Source organism: Barbus barbus, assembly GCF_936440315.1.
Source record: "Barbus barbus genome assembly, chromosome: 42".
In the NCBI taxonomy this organism is placed as follows: Eukaryota; Metazoa; Chordata; class Actinopteri; order Cypriniformes; family Cyprinidae; genus Barbus; species Barbus barbus.
In genome coordinates this window covers 23885448-23901787 of record NC_136720.1, presented here as the reverse complement: position 1 = coordinate 23901787, position 16340 = coordinate 23885448, and the positions used below count along the sequence as shown (strand labels likewise).

The window sequence follows — 16340 nt, the reverse complement described above, 5'->3', positions numbered from 1 at the left end:
GACAGCTGGGTTAAACACAGAAGTGTGTGCATGTCAGAAAGCGAAGGGTTTGCAATGATGGGTTAGTCTCTGACATTGATTGAGTTTTTGCCACTGCTGCACTGTGACAAACCTCAGATGTATTTTTCTGCAGTCTAAGAGGTCTGTTATTAGTCTGCTATATAAATCATTTTCAAAGCTCATCTGAAAGTCACTATTTTACTAGTTAGTGGTTATTGCATAATATACAATTACTTTCATACCCCCAAAAAGCACTACGCTATTGAACATACAGGTTTCAAAAAAGGATTTTCATGATGCCATTAATTTTTTTATTTTATTTTATTATTATTATTATTGTGAAGAACAATTTAAAAATCTAAAGAACCTTTTTCTGACATGAAAAACCTTTCACTTTTAAAATAAAGGGGTCCCACTTTATATTAGGTGGCCTTAACTACTATGTACTTACATTTAAATAAATAATTTGGTACAATGCACTTATTGTGTACATGTTTTTACATTATACTTATATTTTTTTAAATACCTATATGTAATTACATTTATAATTACACTGTTGACCCATCCCTTACACCTTAACCCACCCTTAAACCTACCCATACCACCAAACCTGTTCTTAACCTTACCCGTATCCCACCTCAATAGCAGCAAGAGTGTTTTGCAATACAATATGAACACAATAAGTACATTGTACTTATTTTTTGATGTAAGTATGGTTTTTAGATAATAAAAAAGGGTTTATGTTTCATAGATAGAAGAACCATTTTTGGTTCCTAAAAAAACTTGTGTTTAATGGAAGGTTTCCATGTGTGTTAAAGGCTCTTCAACCATCAATGCCAATAAAGAGCCTTTATTTTTAGGAGCGTAACTGATCAGATAGACAATTATAGCCTGTTGGATCCCATAGACTTCTCGCGGGTTTTACTTAACCTAGTAAGCAACCATCTAGAGCACCCTAGCAACTACTTTAGCAATACCTTATAAACTGCTTAGCAATGCTTTAAAACATCCACAATACCCTAGCATTTTGACAGCACATCTATAGTAGCATTTTTTTCATTTCATTTATTGTTATTTTATTATGATTTTTTGGTACTTAAAGATTGCATTATTGTTTTCTAATATTTTTTTGCTTTCAGAGACACATTTGTCGCTCGGTTCAGTCAGTGCATTCGTGGAAAGGAGGATCTGAGTGTGTCTGAGTCATCCAGAGCAATCCGAGAGACCATTACTGACAGTCCTCTTCCATTCGCTCCCCGCTGCACTCACCACTAACTGCTGTCATCACGCCACTTTTCTAAGTGATACGATGTTTCTGTCCTATTGTGTGGAGAATTGAATGGCTTTTACTCAGACCTCTACTGACCCAGTATGAGTGGTCATGTGGCATAGGCTAATAGTGTTGTGATGTTGTTATGAGTATGAGGCCTCGCTGAGGAACTTATTTCATCCAAAAACGATTTGATTTTCACCATATGGAAAAACAGAAACCTGGATGGTTTGCTTGACTTCTGTGTTCCAAAGAAAGGAAAAGTCGTAAAGGTTTAGAGCGACATGAGGGAGCTTCATTTTCAGATAACTGTTACTGCATGATTGATTAATTGATTGATTGATTAACGCCAACTCTTATCAGTGATATTGTGCATGTACAGTAGCAGTGAGATATTGCTGGTGCTTGTTCAGAAATATGAGTCATTCATCATCTGGTGCACATGTGGACAGGTGATTGATCACAGTAATGCACTGCCGCTGGGTTATTCGAGCATCATTCCCTCAGAGATTCACACTTCAGTACCGCTCTATAAGTGCGTTTTTAGGGTGAGTATGTGTCTTGTCTGTTCTCAAACTGCATTTTTTTCGTGTTTATGCAATACCACTTTCCACCTCCAGGTAGCGCTTTGGATTGCCGCAATATCTATCCCACTCTAATTGCCCACCCAGTTGCTTAGTGATATGAACATCTGTGTTTATAATGCTTTTTGAGTCTGTAATATCCTTAGATTTGGATAGTTAAATCACCCTCGTAAAAACAAGCATCCTTAACATATACGGTATAACCAAAAATCATTCAAAATCAGTCTTGTTTTCTCATAATAATCCAAACATGCAGCCCAAACACAATTGCATAACATAAGAGCTTATTTAAAAAAATGTATCTTGAAAGTAAGTAGCTATATTTTGTTTAGTTTTAATCTAAATTTGGTAAAAATGTATGCTTGAAACAACATTAAAAATATTGCATTTGGACGTGGCCTAACATGTTTATATTCAAGATTTTTTTTAAACATTTTTACAATGCAATTTTGCTTTGCATAATGTGTATCTTTTTTGAAAATCTTTTTTTCTAGCAGTTCTGATTAGCAAACAAAAAATTAATTGCAGCTGTTTCATTAACGTATTAAATGAAAAGGGTGCAAATAAATGGAGAAAATATTTTAATCAGTAGAGATGAAGTGTGAAGAAACATTCACGAATGAAATAATGTTGCATAAATCATATTGTTGATTCCATTCACAAAAACATTTCAGTCAGCTTTCGGTCTTTGTCAAGTAACCCTAACCCTAACACTGTTATTTAGTGTTTAGAACCACATGCTTAGATGTTCTGCACCTGGCCTCCCTGTTTTACACTTCAATATTCAGCCAAGCTTTCATTGACCAGCAGGACTTAGAGGTGAAACTTTGGACCTGGTGGAACAAAGAAACTAAAGCATGTCTGATGCTAAATAAGGAGCATTTCCACATAATCACTTATGTTTTGCAAGGCAATGAAAGGCTGTTGGTTGTTTGCGAATTTACGCCTCTAAACCCAAGTTTCTGTCCAGAAGGAAACAAACCTTAAGCAAGTCAGATCTTGCCCTTCCACTCTGAGTACTTTGCTCTGTTGTGACATTGCCACAGGCTGAGAAACCTGTTTGACATACCAATGCATTAAAGAGCTTTCAGAACTGAAAGTAACAGATGCAGTGCCCCCTAAAAGCATTTGGACTTTTTAGTTGCACACATAGATGTCTGAATGTCATTGCACTACATTATAAAGATCACAACTTTTTTCTATTTACTACAGTTATTTTTACTATATATGTTGTGTATAATATGCATGTATGTACAGTGCATACTGTAAATATCATTATTCACGTTTTTTATTGTTATTACTGTTTGCATGTTCATAGCATGTGTAGAATCTGCAAATATAATGTATAGACTCATATAGAAAAAAAGAGTGACTCGTAATGAATATATTAATGATCACTGGTTTTATGCATTTATTTACAGGGATTGTTATTGTTGCATGTGCAATGCATGTGTAGAATGTAAAAAGTGATAAGTTGAAATCACTTTTTACAGTGTATGCAAATATAACGTATAGACTATGAAAATGGAGTGACTCGTAGTTAATATATTAATAATCACTTGTTTTATTCATTTATTTACAAGAATTGTTAATGTTTGCATGTACAATTCATGTGCAGAATCTGCAAATATTACGTATAAACTATAGCCTATAAATGATAACTAGTAGGCTATTCACGGTTGTTTATAGTAGCTTGTCTCGTAATTTATTTTAATAATTGATACACTTATTTACGAGGATTTTTGTTGCGTGCATGTACCATAATCTGCAAATATAACGTATAGACTATGAAAACCATTAATGTCCTATTTCCCGCTGATTTATTGCCGTAGCTTGTGTTCCGTGATAACAGTGCATTGTGAATTATTTTGCAGTTGCACTTTTCCTACATGTTACTGTGACACACAGCTGTAATTGGACTCGTATAAACCCGTGTTTCTCTCAAGACTGATCGGATTATGATTCTGTTGACATGCGTAATTACGCATGGTAATGAATATACTACGCACGGGCGGGGCGGGGTCGCCTCCAGCTGCGGTGGTCCAAGGGGCTGATGCTGATGGATCCGGCTTGACAGAACAAGGTTATCCGCCAGGAGAGAGTCCGTCCATTTTCTTCATCCGCTCCTCACTCACAGCAGCAGCAGCGCCACCGGACTCCGCTTCTCCACGCACAGCAGAGGCGCAGGACGAGTCCAGGTTGCCGCGCCCTACAGAACACGAGATGCGACCGACTCCTGCAGCTGGCTGGGATGCACAAGCAGAAACGCAAATGATGTCGTTTGGAGGCAATCTGTTTTTTCTGGCACTTTAAGAAGAGGAATGCAAAGAATCTAGTGGAGGAGGTTTTTATTTGCCGCACGACACCGGAGTGTATGTAGCAGGAAAAGTCATTTGCATGGATCTAATTAGTCTTTACTGATCGTTCGTGTGTGAACTTTTCCTTCTAACAATGTGAATCGGGGAAAACAGCGTGTTCTTTGCGATGCACCACTCGAGAGTGTTTTTCTAACATATTCAGCACACTGACTCGGTGAAGATGCAGATGCTGCTGCTTTTAAGAACGATCTTTTTCATTGCAGGTTGTCCACATGTTTTGTTGCACGGAGAAAACCGTAATGCACACACCAAAGAACCAGTCACTCTTAGGAGCCTTCGCGATGCCAAACCCAGTGCCACACACCCTGCGAGGCATCGAGCCGCAGGTACACCTGCCTTTGACATCAAACAGACTTCAGAAGACAACAGTAACTTGTCTTCGCATCTCTGGCTGCTTTTGGGGAGCCGAGGTAAGCTGTATGGATACAGACATCTCTTGTCGAACAGAACACATGTGGTCACGGAGAGTGCCACAAACCTGCATAAGCGCTCTCGGCGACATAAAAAGAAAAAGTTGAATGGTGAGATGCCTGCTACCATGGGAACAGTAGGTGGACACAATAACTCTAAGCTGTATTCAACAAGCAAGCGAGAAAGAAACCAGAGACGCAAAAGAGGCACAAAGGAACACCACAAGAAATCATTTAAGAGCTTGAAAAGGGGCCAGAATAAAAGCACTGCCCCATTGACGCCAGTCGAAACTTATTATAATGCCCTGACATCCTCTTTATCCATGTGGGAACCGATGCCCAAGCCTCTAGCTCTCACCTCCACAGATTTCCCATTCGATCTCACCAGATATGCTGAGTTCCACACCAAACAGATAGACGACCCGTGGGACGCCACTCCAATGACCCCTCCGTACGCCGAGGATGAGGAGAGCGAATTCTTCCCCAATCCTTTCTACCCCGTCACTAGTGAGACGTACGGGGCGTATGCAATCGCCATCGTTTCCATCCTCATTTTCGCTGTGGGAATAACGGGGAACATAGCAATAATGTGTGTGGTGTGCCATAACTACTACATGAGGAGCATCTCAAATGCTCTTCTGGCTAACCTGGCCATTTGGGACTTTGCACTGCTCTTGTTTTGCCTACCACTCGTGGTGTTTCATGAACTCACAAAGACCTGGCTGCTGGGCCAGTTCACCTGTAAAGTCGTACCGTATATTGAGGTAATGGATTCCATGTTCATTCATAACAGGTTTTAAATGTTTGTGTGTATATTATACGGGATGGGTAAAAATCATTGCTTTTAATAATGGCATTTGAGCTTAAACAGAGTAAACCACTAACAGCTTTATATTCTGGCACTTTTTCTCCCCAAAAATTAAAATTCTGTCAATTCATCGCCCTCATATTGTCGCCCAAATCAGAATTTCTTTCTTTTGTGGGACAGAGGACGAGAAATTTAGAAAAATGTCTATATATATATATATATATATATATATATATATATATATATATATATATATATATATATATATATATATATATATATATATATATATATATATATATATATTTAGGCCCAATTTAAATGTCTAAATCTTATACAATTCAAAAAATTCAAATCTCATATAAAAATTTGGATTACACAGGTTGGTTTATTATTAACAGTCTGCATCTATTTGATTTGATTTAAATAATCATATTTTCAAAATGCATTTATGCAGATTGCTTGAAATCAGTGTGAATCTGTTTATTGTGGTGAAAATTCCTTTTTTTGCAGTTAAAAAATCATAAATTCGGCCTAAATATATATATTTTTGACTTTACAATGAAAGCCAATGTTGTTTGAAACCCAACCTTCTTTAAGATATCATCTTTTGTGTTCTTTTACATTGCAGTGATCTAGTTTTTCATGCACAAGTAAGTTTAGCAGTGTTAAGGTTTGCTTTTCTTGAGGGTGAGGTATTGAAACCATGGCATCGTGGGTAATTCAGTCTCATTTCGAGAGACGTCAGTGCTCCTTGCATGCAAAAGATCATCCACCCTGCCCTCAGGACACCTGCACTGACAGTCTGCTCTGACCTCTGCCCCACTCCCGTCACATACAGTATGGCGCAACCATAAGCACTTATTTGAGGTGAAATCTGCAGCAGCCTGCTGCCATCCTGATCTCCTCACCACACCCAGTTTCAGCAGAACTCACTCTACACCATCCAAACACCACGCTTCTTCAGTGTCAAATAATTGTGGACTCATTTTATGGCTGGAAGCCTGTCCTGGTGAACCTCACAAAAACATATCCACGATTTTATATTTCACTATAAAATCAAATAGGGGAGAAAATATTCTATTCTGCATGAAGTAAAATGCTTGAAGCCAGTTTTTAAGTGTTTTTTTATTTATTGAATTTCATTGCATTACAAAAACATTTTTTCATGAAAATTAAGCATTTCTCCAGATTTTTTTGGTAATTCCTATTCTTGTTTATTCTCATTATATATTTTGTTACTGTAATACAGTCATTTGTACAGTAATGCATTTTTTCATTTATTCAGTTATAAATGCATTAAATTAATGCATTGATTTAATGTAAAGGCAGTACTGCCTTTACTGTCATTTAATATCACATTACAGTAATGAGAAGATTTCCTTATATAATATGTGCTGAATTGTCATGCAAACAATAATAATGCAAAACATATTAAAGGGATAGTTCACCCAAAAATGAAAATTTTCATGATTAACTTGTACAACATGAGTGTAAGTTTCTTCTGTTGAGCACAAAAGAAGATATTTTGAAGAATGTGGGTAACCAAACGGTACCCATTGACTTTGAATAGTATGGAAAAAATACTATGGAAACCAATGGCTACCATCAAGTGTTTGGTTACCTATATTCTTCAAAATATCTTCTTTTGTGTTCTCCCTTCAATGATCCTTAAAACAGGCTTCATTTACTTTTTTTATCATTTTTAAAGTATCACTCCAACCACTTGTAGAACAACAAATGAAATTTTAAAGCACAATATGGCATCAGTCTTAGCACAATTTATAAAACCAAATGTATTGCAACGTATTTCTGCCCTTGCTATAATGCAAACTTGACAAATAGTTTCATGCAATCTCAGACAAATAGGTACAAAAGCTGGGTTGGTACCTTTTAAATAGGTGAACCTTTACACTTTATTTACCACTAAAAGGTGCATGTAAGTACCTATTAGTATCCTAATGGTATATTAGTACTTTTTCCAAGGGGCACAGGCCCAGTGGCAGCTTTTGTACCTCTTGAGTCTAGACTTCAGCCTTCCTCCATTCAAGCAGATATGAGCTGTGCTTGTATACACAGAAAATAGCTGCCCAGGGGCGTTACCAAGATGGCCACCGATTGAACCGCTTTGCCTTGAAGAGGCTTTGGTGTGATTCACCCATCCGTTTGCCTTAGAAGTAGACAGTGATTGTTTTTGTGAGTGTGAAGGGTGTGAGGGGGTGTTAAGACTGGGTTTTGGAGGGAGAGCCGTGCAAATGCAGTGTCCTGGTGGCACACAGCGTGCCTGCTGTGATTGTATGGGACAGGCAGAGAGGGCCAGGAGGCTCAGCCTGACAATGGCAAAGCTGAATGAAAACGAGCCACTGTGCATGCATGCATGTGCTCGTCCCTCCGGCTGCAGCGCAGCTATGAATGCTGATCGCCAGTGACTGCATGCAAGCTAAGTGATGAGTAAAGCCAGTCCTGAGGGCAAAGTGCTCCACAGGGAGAAAATGCCTCCGGCTCCTTCACTGCTGGTGCGTGATAGTTCATGTGAGCTGGGAATCTGAATTCTGGGAGAGGGTCTCGTTGCTGCTTTTGTTCAGACCTGACACTTTTCACATTTGACGTCCCTTCACTGGTTGTCTCCTGCAGAGAGCTGCTGCTCAAGGGTGCAGAAATGTATTTTTGAGTTTTGCTCCACTGCAGGAAAGTTCAGCGAACGCAAGTTGAACTTGTCTGATCATTGGGTTTGTTTTATCAGAGGTCTGACATTTCTTGCTGCGCTAGGTCAAGCGAATCTGAGGGCGGCGTGTGAGCAAACATGCCGCAGAGGCGTATCTGACAGCTGTTGGCTTTCGGCTTCCTACCATTGTCATAGCAACATTAAAACATGCAGAACATTTTAGGAACTGGATAGCAACCTTAGCATGATAGTGGTGAGTTTTGATCTAGCAAAAACCAATTAAAATATTTACAGAGTATGATATTTTTTATTTGTATTTATTTTTTTCCATTCTCCAAACTGCTTTTATTCATTTATTTTATTTATTTATTTTATTTTGTTTATTTTTTAAAACAGCTTGTACTTATTTTATTTTATTTTATTTTATTTAAAGGTATTGCATTTTCTTTCATTTTATTGTTTGAATTCTTTACATGTTTTTGTTGGCTTTATATTCTATTAGTAACTCACTTTGTGATTTTATTTTATATTATATTTTACTTTATTTTATTTGATCCATTCTCCAAACTGCTTGTGTTATGGTCATACAAGTTATTTTGTTTTGTTTCAAGTTGTTTTGTTTTGCTTCGAGTTGTCTTATTTCTTTATTTGTTTGTTTGTTTTTCTTCTTCTTTGGTTTAGGTATGGTTTGTTTGTTTGTTTGTGTTTGATTTGGTTTTGTATGCATTCATTCTTCTAACCGCTTGTCCTTTGTAGGGTCGTGAGTATTTATTATATTTTTTTACCAAATATTAACCAAAATCAAACCACTTGTAGGCTCAGAGGCATTTAATTTTATTTAACATTATTGTTTGGAATCATTACAGGTTTTTGTTGGCTTTCTCTTCTATTATTAATCCACTTTGTGTTTGTGTTTTTGATCCAGGCTGTTAACTCCCCTTCTAATGCTCTGAATTTATGTAGCTGAATATGTATTTGTTTTATTCTGTGGTCATCATAACAACATTCCTGTAATAGCTTTTGCTTCTAGCTCTCTCATGCCTCAGTGCATCTCATTTGTCAATAAGTATTGCAGTCCCTGCTGGCCGGTAGCCCAACAATGGCCTGCAGTCACCCTGTCTAAAAGCAACCGTTAAACCAGATTAATAACCAGCACCTCCATCGTTCTGGAGAGCCTCTTAATCAGCGAATTAATGAGTCGTTAGAAAAGACCATTGCAGCCAACGTTATCATCACCTGCTGCTAGGAAACCTGTAAGCTAGAAAATGCCTCCAAACGCATGTGAATGTCAGATCAGACCGAGAGAGAGAGTCGTGGACTGTGTGCCAGAACGTGAGGTGTGTGGAGACCAGAGAGACCTTAGATTTGATTACTGTGAAAGGAAGGCAGAAAGTGAGCTTCAAACCACATGATCACATGAATCACAGCCTGTGGTCTTGACTCCAAGTACATTGTTTGCAGTCTTGCTCTCCCTTTGTCTTTCTTTGTCATTCAGGAGATAATTCTTCTTCTTCTTTTTTTTTCTAAAGATACAGCCTGTAAAAAGCCAATATTTTTCCACATTTTGAAGATATTTAATGTATTTCTCAATATATATGCATTTTATTTATTTATTTATAATCTTAAAGAATAATAATAATGATTACAACTTGATTTTGTCATATGCTGAGGAAAAAGCCTGTAAAAAGCCAATCATTTCCACTTTCTAAAATGAGCATTTTTCTCAGGCTCCTGTTTATGTTCAGTTATTTCACTTTAATGGCAATGAAAAGAACCTATTAAGTGCCATTAAAGTGAAATTACTGAACCTACACATAGGATTCTGAGAAAAATGCTTAAGAACAAAATTTCAAACAGCACTTAGAGGCGTTTGCATCTGAAATACTATTATTAATTCATTTTTAATGCTATATATATATATATATATATATATATATATATATTCATTATTGACTATACAGATATTAATTATTTGCTCATATTTTCTTCAGAAAATGTACATATCAAAAAGTACATATCCTTTTTTCTGTCAGAAACCAACCAAAAAGCCATTCTAGATTGTTTCTTTTTTTTATGCGAGAAGCAAAATACAGTAAACAATCTACTGAAAATAAGTTTGTAAAGTTAAATGTTAAATCTAGGTATTTATTTTTTTCTTGTTATTGTTTCTGTTTCTTTTCTTCTTTTTTGATGTTGTGAACAAATTCCTAATTCAGAGTTTTGAATTGATTCATTGAATCAGACAGTTGATGAACTGATTCACAGAAATGAATCAAACTTACAAGCTAATGCCATTTCGTGGCATTAATGCTCTCGCAAGGTTTACGGAGAGAGGATCAAAACTAGTTTAATGACAGTCTTTCTGAAACTTTACAGGCCCGTAGAACGCATAGGGAAGGCCAGCAGTAGTTTACAGTCCGGAAGCATCACTTTCCTGTCCTGCGAGAATATTCCCATCCTACAAACCCACGCAGTAAACCGAAGATCATTCAACGTGCCGAGCGTCTAATGGGGCAGGATGGATGCATTTCACACCTATGGAAGTAATATAGCACCATTACAGCATCTTAATGGACACAATGGTCCATAATGGATTCTGAACAGTCTGCTTTTGTGAAAATGATGAAGGATCTCAGCGATCTGCTTTTGGAGATGAAAGAGGCGGACTAGTTTTCATTTAGTCAGCGATGCACAACCGTCGTTCCGCTAATTGTCTCCTCCTTGACGCTGATGTGCCTGATTGCTCTGTAATTATGATAATGAAGACAAACACTTAGTTGGCTCTTTCATTTGGGTTTGTATCATCCACTGGGACGCAGCGGCTCGAACGCAGCCAAGAAGCTCTCCAGTTGTCTCCCATTCATTGTAGTTGTTTCTTTTGTGTCGCCTCTGTAAATACTCTTTCATTTCACCCAATTTATTGTGGCAATAGTCACGCAAAATGTCCCGTTTCGCAGTGGGAAGGGTGCGTTGGGAGAGTTTTGGGGCCTGCTCTGTTCAGGCTGAATTAATTGCCAGGCCTGCAGGAGGTTGACTGTCTGTCACAATAACGCAGCAGATACAGTCTGTAAAAACCAGAGCTGTTTGTTGAACCTGCTGCTATGTGCTGAATGATTATTAGGAGAGGGTTTTCAGCTGTATTATTGGGTTCAGCGAGATGCCAGATATAATTCAGACTTTCCTTTCAAGCAGTTTGTTTACGCCACTGGCCTTACACCATTTACACTAGACACCTACTGACAAATAACACAGCTCTCAAAGATATCGCAAACAGGGTTGTCATGATACCAACGTTTTGACATCTGATAAAAAGTACCAGAGAAATGTCATGGTTTTCAATGCCATTTCATATACAGAAAACCAAATATTGAAGATTTCGGGTTTTTTGCAGTATGAATGTATTCTATATATATATATATATATATATATATATAATACATTGCAACAAAATCCATAGATTGTAAAATACTATTTCTATTTTTTGTCAAAAAATAATAAATTGGTCAACATTTTTTCCATTATTTTTCTAATTAAATTCCAAAATATAAATTTTGTAAAAAAAAAAATTTGTCAAATAAAAGTAGTCTTTTATATCATTGGATTTTTGATGATTTATATGAATAACAAATTGAATGTAAAATACTGCTTAGATTTTTTACAAAGGTCCATTGGTAAACATTTTCTTTTTTTTTTATTTATTTTTTTTATTCTTCTTTAGTTATTTATTATTTATATATTTTTTAGTTTATAAAAAAAAATGCAATAATTGTTCAATTAATGTTTGCTAGTTTTTTACTTTAGTTTTTTTTTTTACTTCACTTTTATTATAAGTATCTGCCAGGCAGAAGTGGAAAAAACAGGGTTCCTTTTGACGAATTCATTTTTTTATGTTTCCAGCACTTGGAAAAAGTTGTGCATAACTAGAAATATTATATATTATAAATTAGAAAAATTTAGAAGATTTTGCATTAATTTTCAGGTTTTCATAAATTTCCATGACTTCTGCTGGCTTGAAAATCACAATTTTTTTTCATATTTTTAATAAAAAAAACTTATTTCATCCTTTTTTTTTTTTTTATAACCAAACAGTGTTTGTGTTTGTATTTTTCCAGGTGGCGTCTCTCGGCGTGACCACCTTCACCCTCTGCGCGCTCTGCATCGACCGTTTCCGCGCGGCAACCAACGTGCAGATGTACTACGAGATGATCGAGAACTGCACCTCCACCGCTGCCAAGCTGGCCGTCATCTGGATCGGCGCCTTGCTCCTTGCCCTCCCTGAGCTCCTGATCCGCCAGCTGGTGTCAGAAAACGGCGACGGCACGGTGGACGAGCCAGCGTCCGAACGCTGCCTGATACGCATCTCCACGTCCCTCCCTGACACACTGTACGTCCTGGGCCTAACCTACGAAGGCGCGCGTCTCTGGTGGTGCTTCGGCTGCTATTTCTGCCTGCCGACGCTCTTCACCATCGGCAGCTCGGTGGCGACTGCCCGGCGAATCCGTCGCGCAGAACGTGGCTGCGCCAGAGGCAACAAGAAGCAAATCCGACTGGAAAGCCAAATGAACTGCACAGTGGTGGCGCTGGCGATCGTCTATGGCGCGTGCGTGGTTCCCGAGAACGTGTGCAACATGGTTTCGGCGTACATGGCGGCCGGGGTCCCGCAGAGCACCATGGCGCTGTTGCATCTGCTCAGTCAGCTGCTGCTCTTTCTGCGTGCCGCTGTCACGCCGGTGCTGCTGCTGTGCCTCTGCAGACCCTTCGGTCGTGCCTTTCTGGAGTGCTGCTGCTGCTGCTGCGCAGACGCCTGCGGGATCGCCTCTCACTCCTCGGCCACGGCCAGCGACGACAACGAGCACGAGTGCACTACGGAACTGGAGCTGTCGCCGTTCAGCACTATACGCCGGGAAATGTCCAACTACACGGCGACTGGATCCCACTGCTGAGTGATTGTGTGGGGATTCCAGTGCCTACTGTACTGTACTGTACTGTACTGTACTGTACTGTACAAGCACATGCTTTTTGTCTTATGTGTAAATACTTTGACCACAACCGGTGTGTTGCTCTTTTAAAGAAGGTAATGTAGACTGAAATTATGTAAGTACTTTTTTTTGTATAATTGTCCTTAATATATATATATATATATATATTATAACCAGTGACTGCTTTAATTTTGCAGTTTTTTTGCACTGCCAAACACTTTAGCTTTCTCTTCACTCTGTTTCCGCACTTGCATCGCGTCTACACTGTAGGCGATCGAAACGGATTCACTCCGCTTCAAATTGAGTCTGTCTGCGCTGGAAGTGTTGATCGAATTAAGATGCTCACTAATCACAAACTCAGCAAACATCAGCAAAAATCCAATTGTAAAATAAAAAAAAAATATTATTTAATTTAAATTTAATTTTAAATATTTAACTGCTTTTAATTTACTAACTTTTTACTTTAACTTTTACTTTGAGCAAATAATTGACTTTACATATGGTTTTATTTTATTTTTATTTCCAGTAACTGCCAAAACTTATTTAAATATAAAATGAATGAATGAAATTCATAGTAAAAATAAAAGCATATTTGATATTGTTTATAAAATCATTGTAGTGAAGACAGAAATGGAAAATACAGGCTTCCCACATCGTTTGACAGAATGAATTGCAACAATTTTTCCATGATATTTCCAGGAATTTGTAATCATTTTAAAAATTCATTTAAAATTTTTATTCCATCCAAATTTTTCTTAATTTGTAATAATTTTTTTCATAATTTATATGTATTTTTTCATAATTTTAATTTAATTTGTTTTTCATTTAATTGTATATTACTTTTTAATTTAATGCGATTTAGCTGTCATTTAATAAAATTGTTACTATCATAACTTTTTTCAAGAAAAATAAAAGTTATGAACTGTATATGTTATTTTTACATATAATTTTTATTTTAATATTATTTTCATAGGGTTTATGTCAAGTAACTGCCAAAAAATCTGCAATGACTGAATAACATATTCAATATTTTTAATAAAAACATTTATTTATTTATGTATTTTGGCAGCCAATGGATTTATTTATTAATTTCCCAGACTTTTCCTGGCTTGAAAATCACTTTTACAGATTTCCATGATCGTGATAACACTGAAAATAAAGAACAGCTGAACTAAAGTTATATCATATCGCTTGATGTGCAGGAATCTGTATCGTGTCGATCGCATCCGGTGTAGACGCGGTGTTACTGTCGCACGGTGTGTTTCTGCATTTCTTGAAAGTAACATTTCTCTAATGTTTCTAAATGGCTGTGTGTTGCGTGCCGTGACCTTTCTCTTGATGAAGGTGATTCTTGTGAATCGTTCTTGAAGTCTGTAGAGCATCTGTATGTGTCTTATACCTGTCAACACCCACACGATGCTCCTTCTAGTTAACGGTTTCTAAACGTTTTTATATAACCGAAACGAAATGTCTCTTTAATAAACACAACACGTTTGCTAGAAGAACAGCAAACTGATATATAAAAGTGGTTGCGTGCATTTCTTTTGTGGCGTGTGCTAATCATAAACCGGCTTTTGTGCGTTCAGAAAGATAAATCTGAAGACAAACAGAGGGTTTTGCTCGACTAAAGTCTCCAACAAAGATTTCCAATGTTTTTCTAAGCTGTCACACTCTTTTCCCCCTGCATTATTCAAGGCCAGCGGCTCACATCCGTCCTAGGCATGTGTCTGAGGAATTGTTTATCCACATAAAAGCATTAGCTGTCAGGCTTCACACTGAACAGGCCCAGGTGAGATCTTACTCCAAACATGGCTGGAGGAGGTGCTCTTTTGTGTTTCAAATGCATCTGCCGTATTTGACGTGTCAGAAATGGAGCAATCTGCTATTTTTGGGACACTTTGTGGGAAGATAGTGACCGACAAGAGCGTTTGTGTTTGGACGATTTACATATGAAAATGTTTCAGCAGAAACGCCACGCTTTGATTTGTTGCAGAGTAATCAGACTCCCAAAATGTGTCACCTACTCTTGTTTTATCTCAATCGTGCATGTGGGGAAAAAAATCATTCTGGAAAGCTTTGAAGATTTGCAAATCTTGCTGAAATTGACAGATCTCACAAAAACAAACAAAATAGCATCGCAACTGGCCCCAAAACAAGATCAAAAAAGATATTTTGCATAAAAAGTAAGGCATATTTTAGGAACATTAAGATGTTTTGCATTGTGGCAATGATGGCCGTTATGCACATTTTCAACTGGCTTAAAAATAAGTTTAATCTCATATAATATAAAATAAATAAATACATTTCTCAAATTGTTTTGATTACTTAAAGGAACACTCCACTTTTTTTGAAAATAGGCTCATTTTACAACAGGAACTTTGCTGCCGTACCATGGGTGCAGCAGGCGCAATGATATTACGCAGCGCCTGAAAGTAGTCCCCAGCTAGGTAACTAGTTATGATATAGCTGGGGACTGCGCTGCGTAATATTATTGCGCCTGCTGCACCCATGGTACAGCCGCAAAGTTCCTTGATTAATTAATGAGAGTATAGTTCCTAGACATATCGGCCTAGATTATCGCAACATTTCCTTTACCGTCAGTTTTAGTACGCGATGTAACTACAAAAGAGTCAAGTTTTAAATAGGAAAAATATCGAAACTCTTTGGTCATTTTTGGGTCATCGGCTGAATGGATTGGAAAACAGTAAAACTCAACTGTTTAACTCTAGGGGAGTTGTAAAATGAGCCTATTTTCCAAAAAAGTGGCGCGTTCCTTTAAGTATTATAAAACCAAAAGTTGTCATGACTGATTATATCATTTTTTTTTTACAGTGAAAAATTGGTTTATTAAACTAAAAAATAATTTAAAATTAAAAGGAATCTTTTTACCAAATTTGTAGAAAATAACTAGAAATAATGATAAAATATGACTAAAATGACATGTTCCTGACAGGATTTGTAGGATTCAGACTCTTTTCAAAGATGTCCTTTGTTCTGTGACAGATTTCTGTCCTCATGTCTTCTCGTCAGATGAATCGCTGCCGTTTTGTCACGTTTCGTCCGCAGCGGAGAGACTGATCTGCCATATCTGGCTGGTAATTGTGGAGGAGCAGCATGACGTCTGTCATTACAGTGTCTCAGTCAAACCCTCCTGCGGCCGATGGCTATTGTTTCACCCCATTATCCTGAAGCCCTGCTCTCCTCTCAGATGCTCCAGTAGTAACAGCAGAGCCCAAGCCAGTTATG

The 16340-nt window shown here is 37.5% G+C and overlaps 1 protein-coding gene across 1 annotated transcript; it reads left to right on the top strand.

The window, feature by feature from the left end:
• Positions 1-4392: 4392 nt before the first annotated feature.
• Positions 4393-13058, top strand: LOC306861349 (prosaposin receptor GPR37-like; the record flags this gene model as incomplete). The annotated part of the gene is made up of 2 exons (XM_079403564.1): positions 4393-5406; positions 12228-13058. The coding sequence occupies 2 exons, from the start codon at positions 4393-4395 to the stop codon at positions 13056-13058; spliced, it is 1845 nt and encodes a 614-aa protein (XP_079259690.1).
• Positions 13059-16340: the final 3282 nt, after the last annotated feature.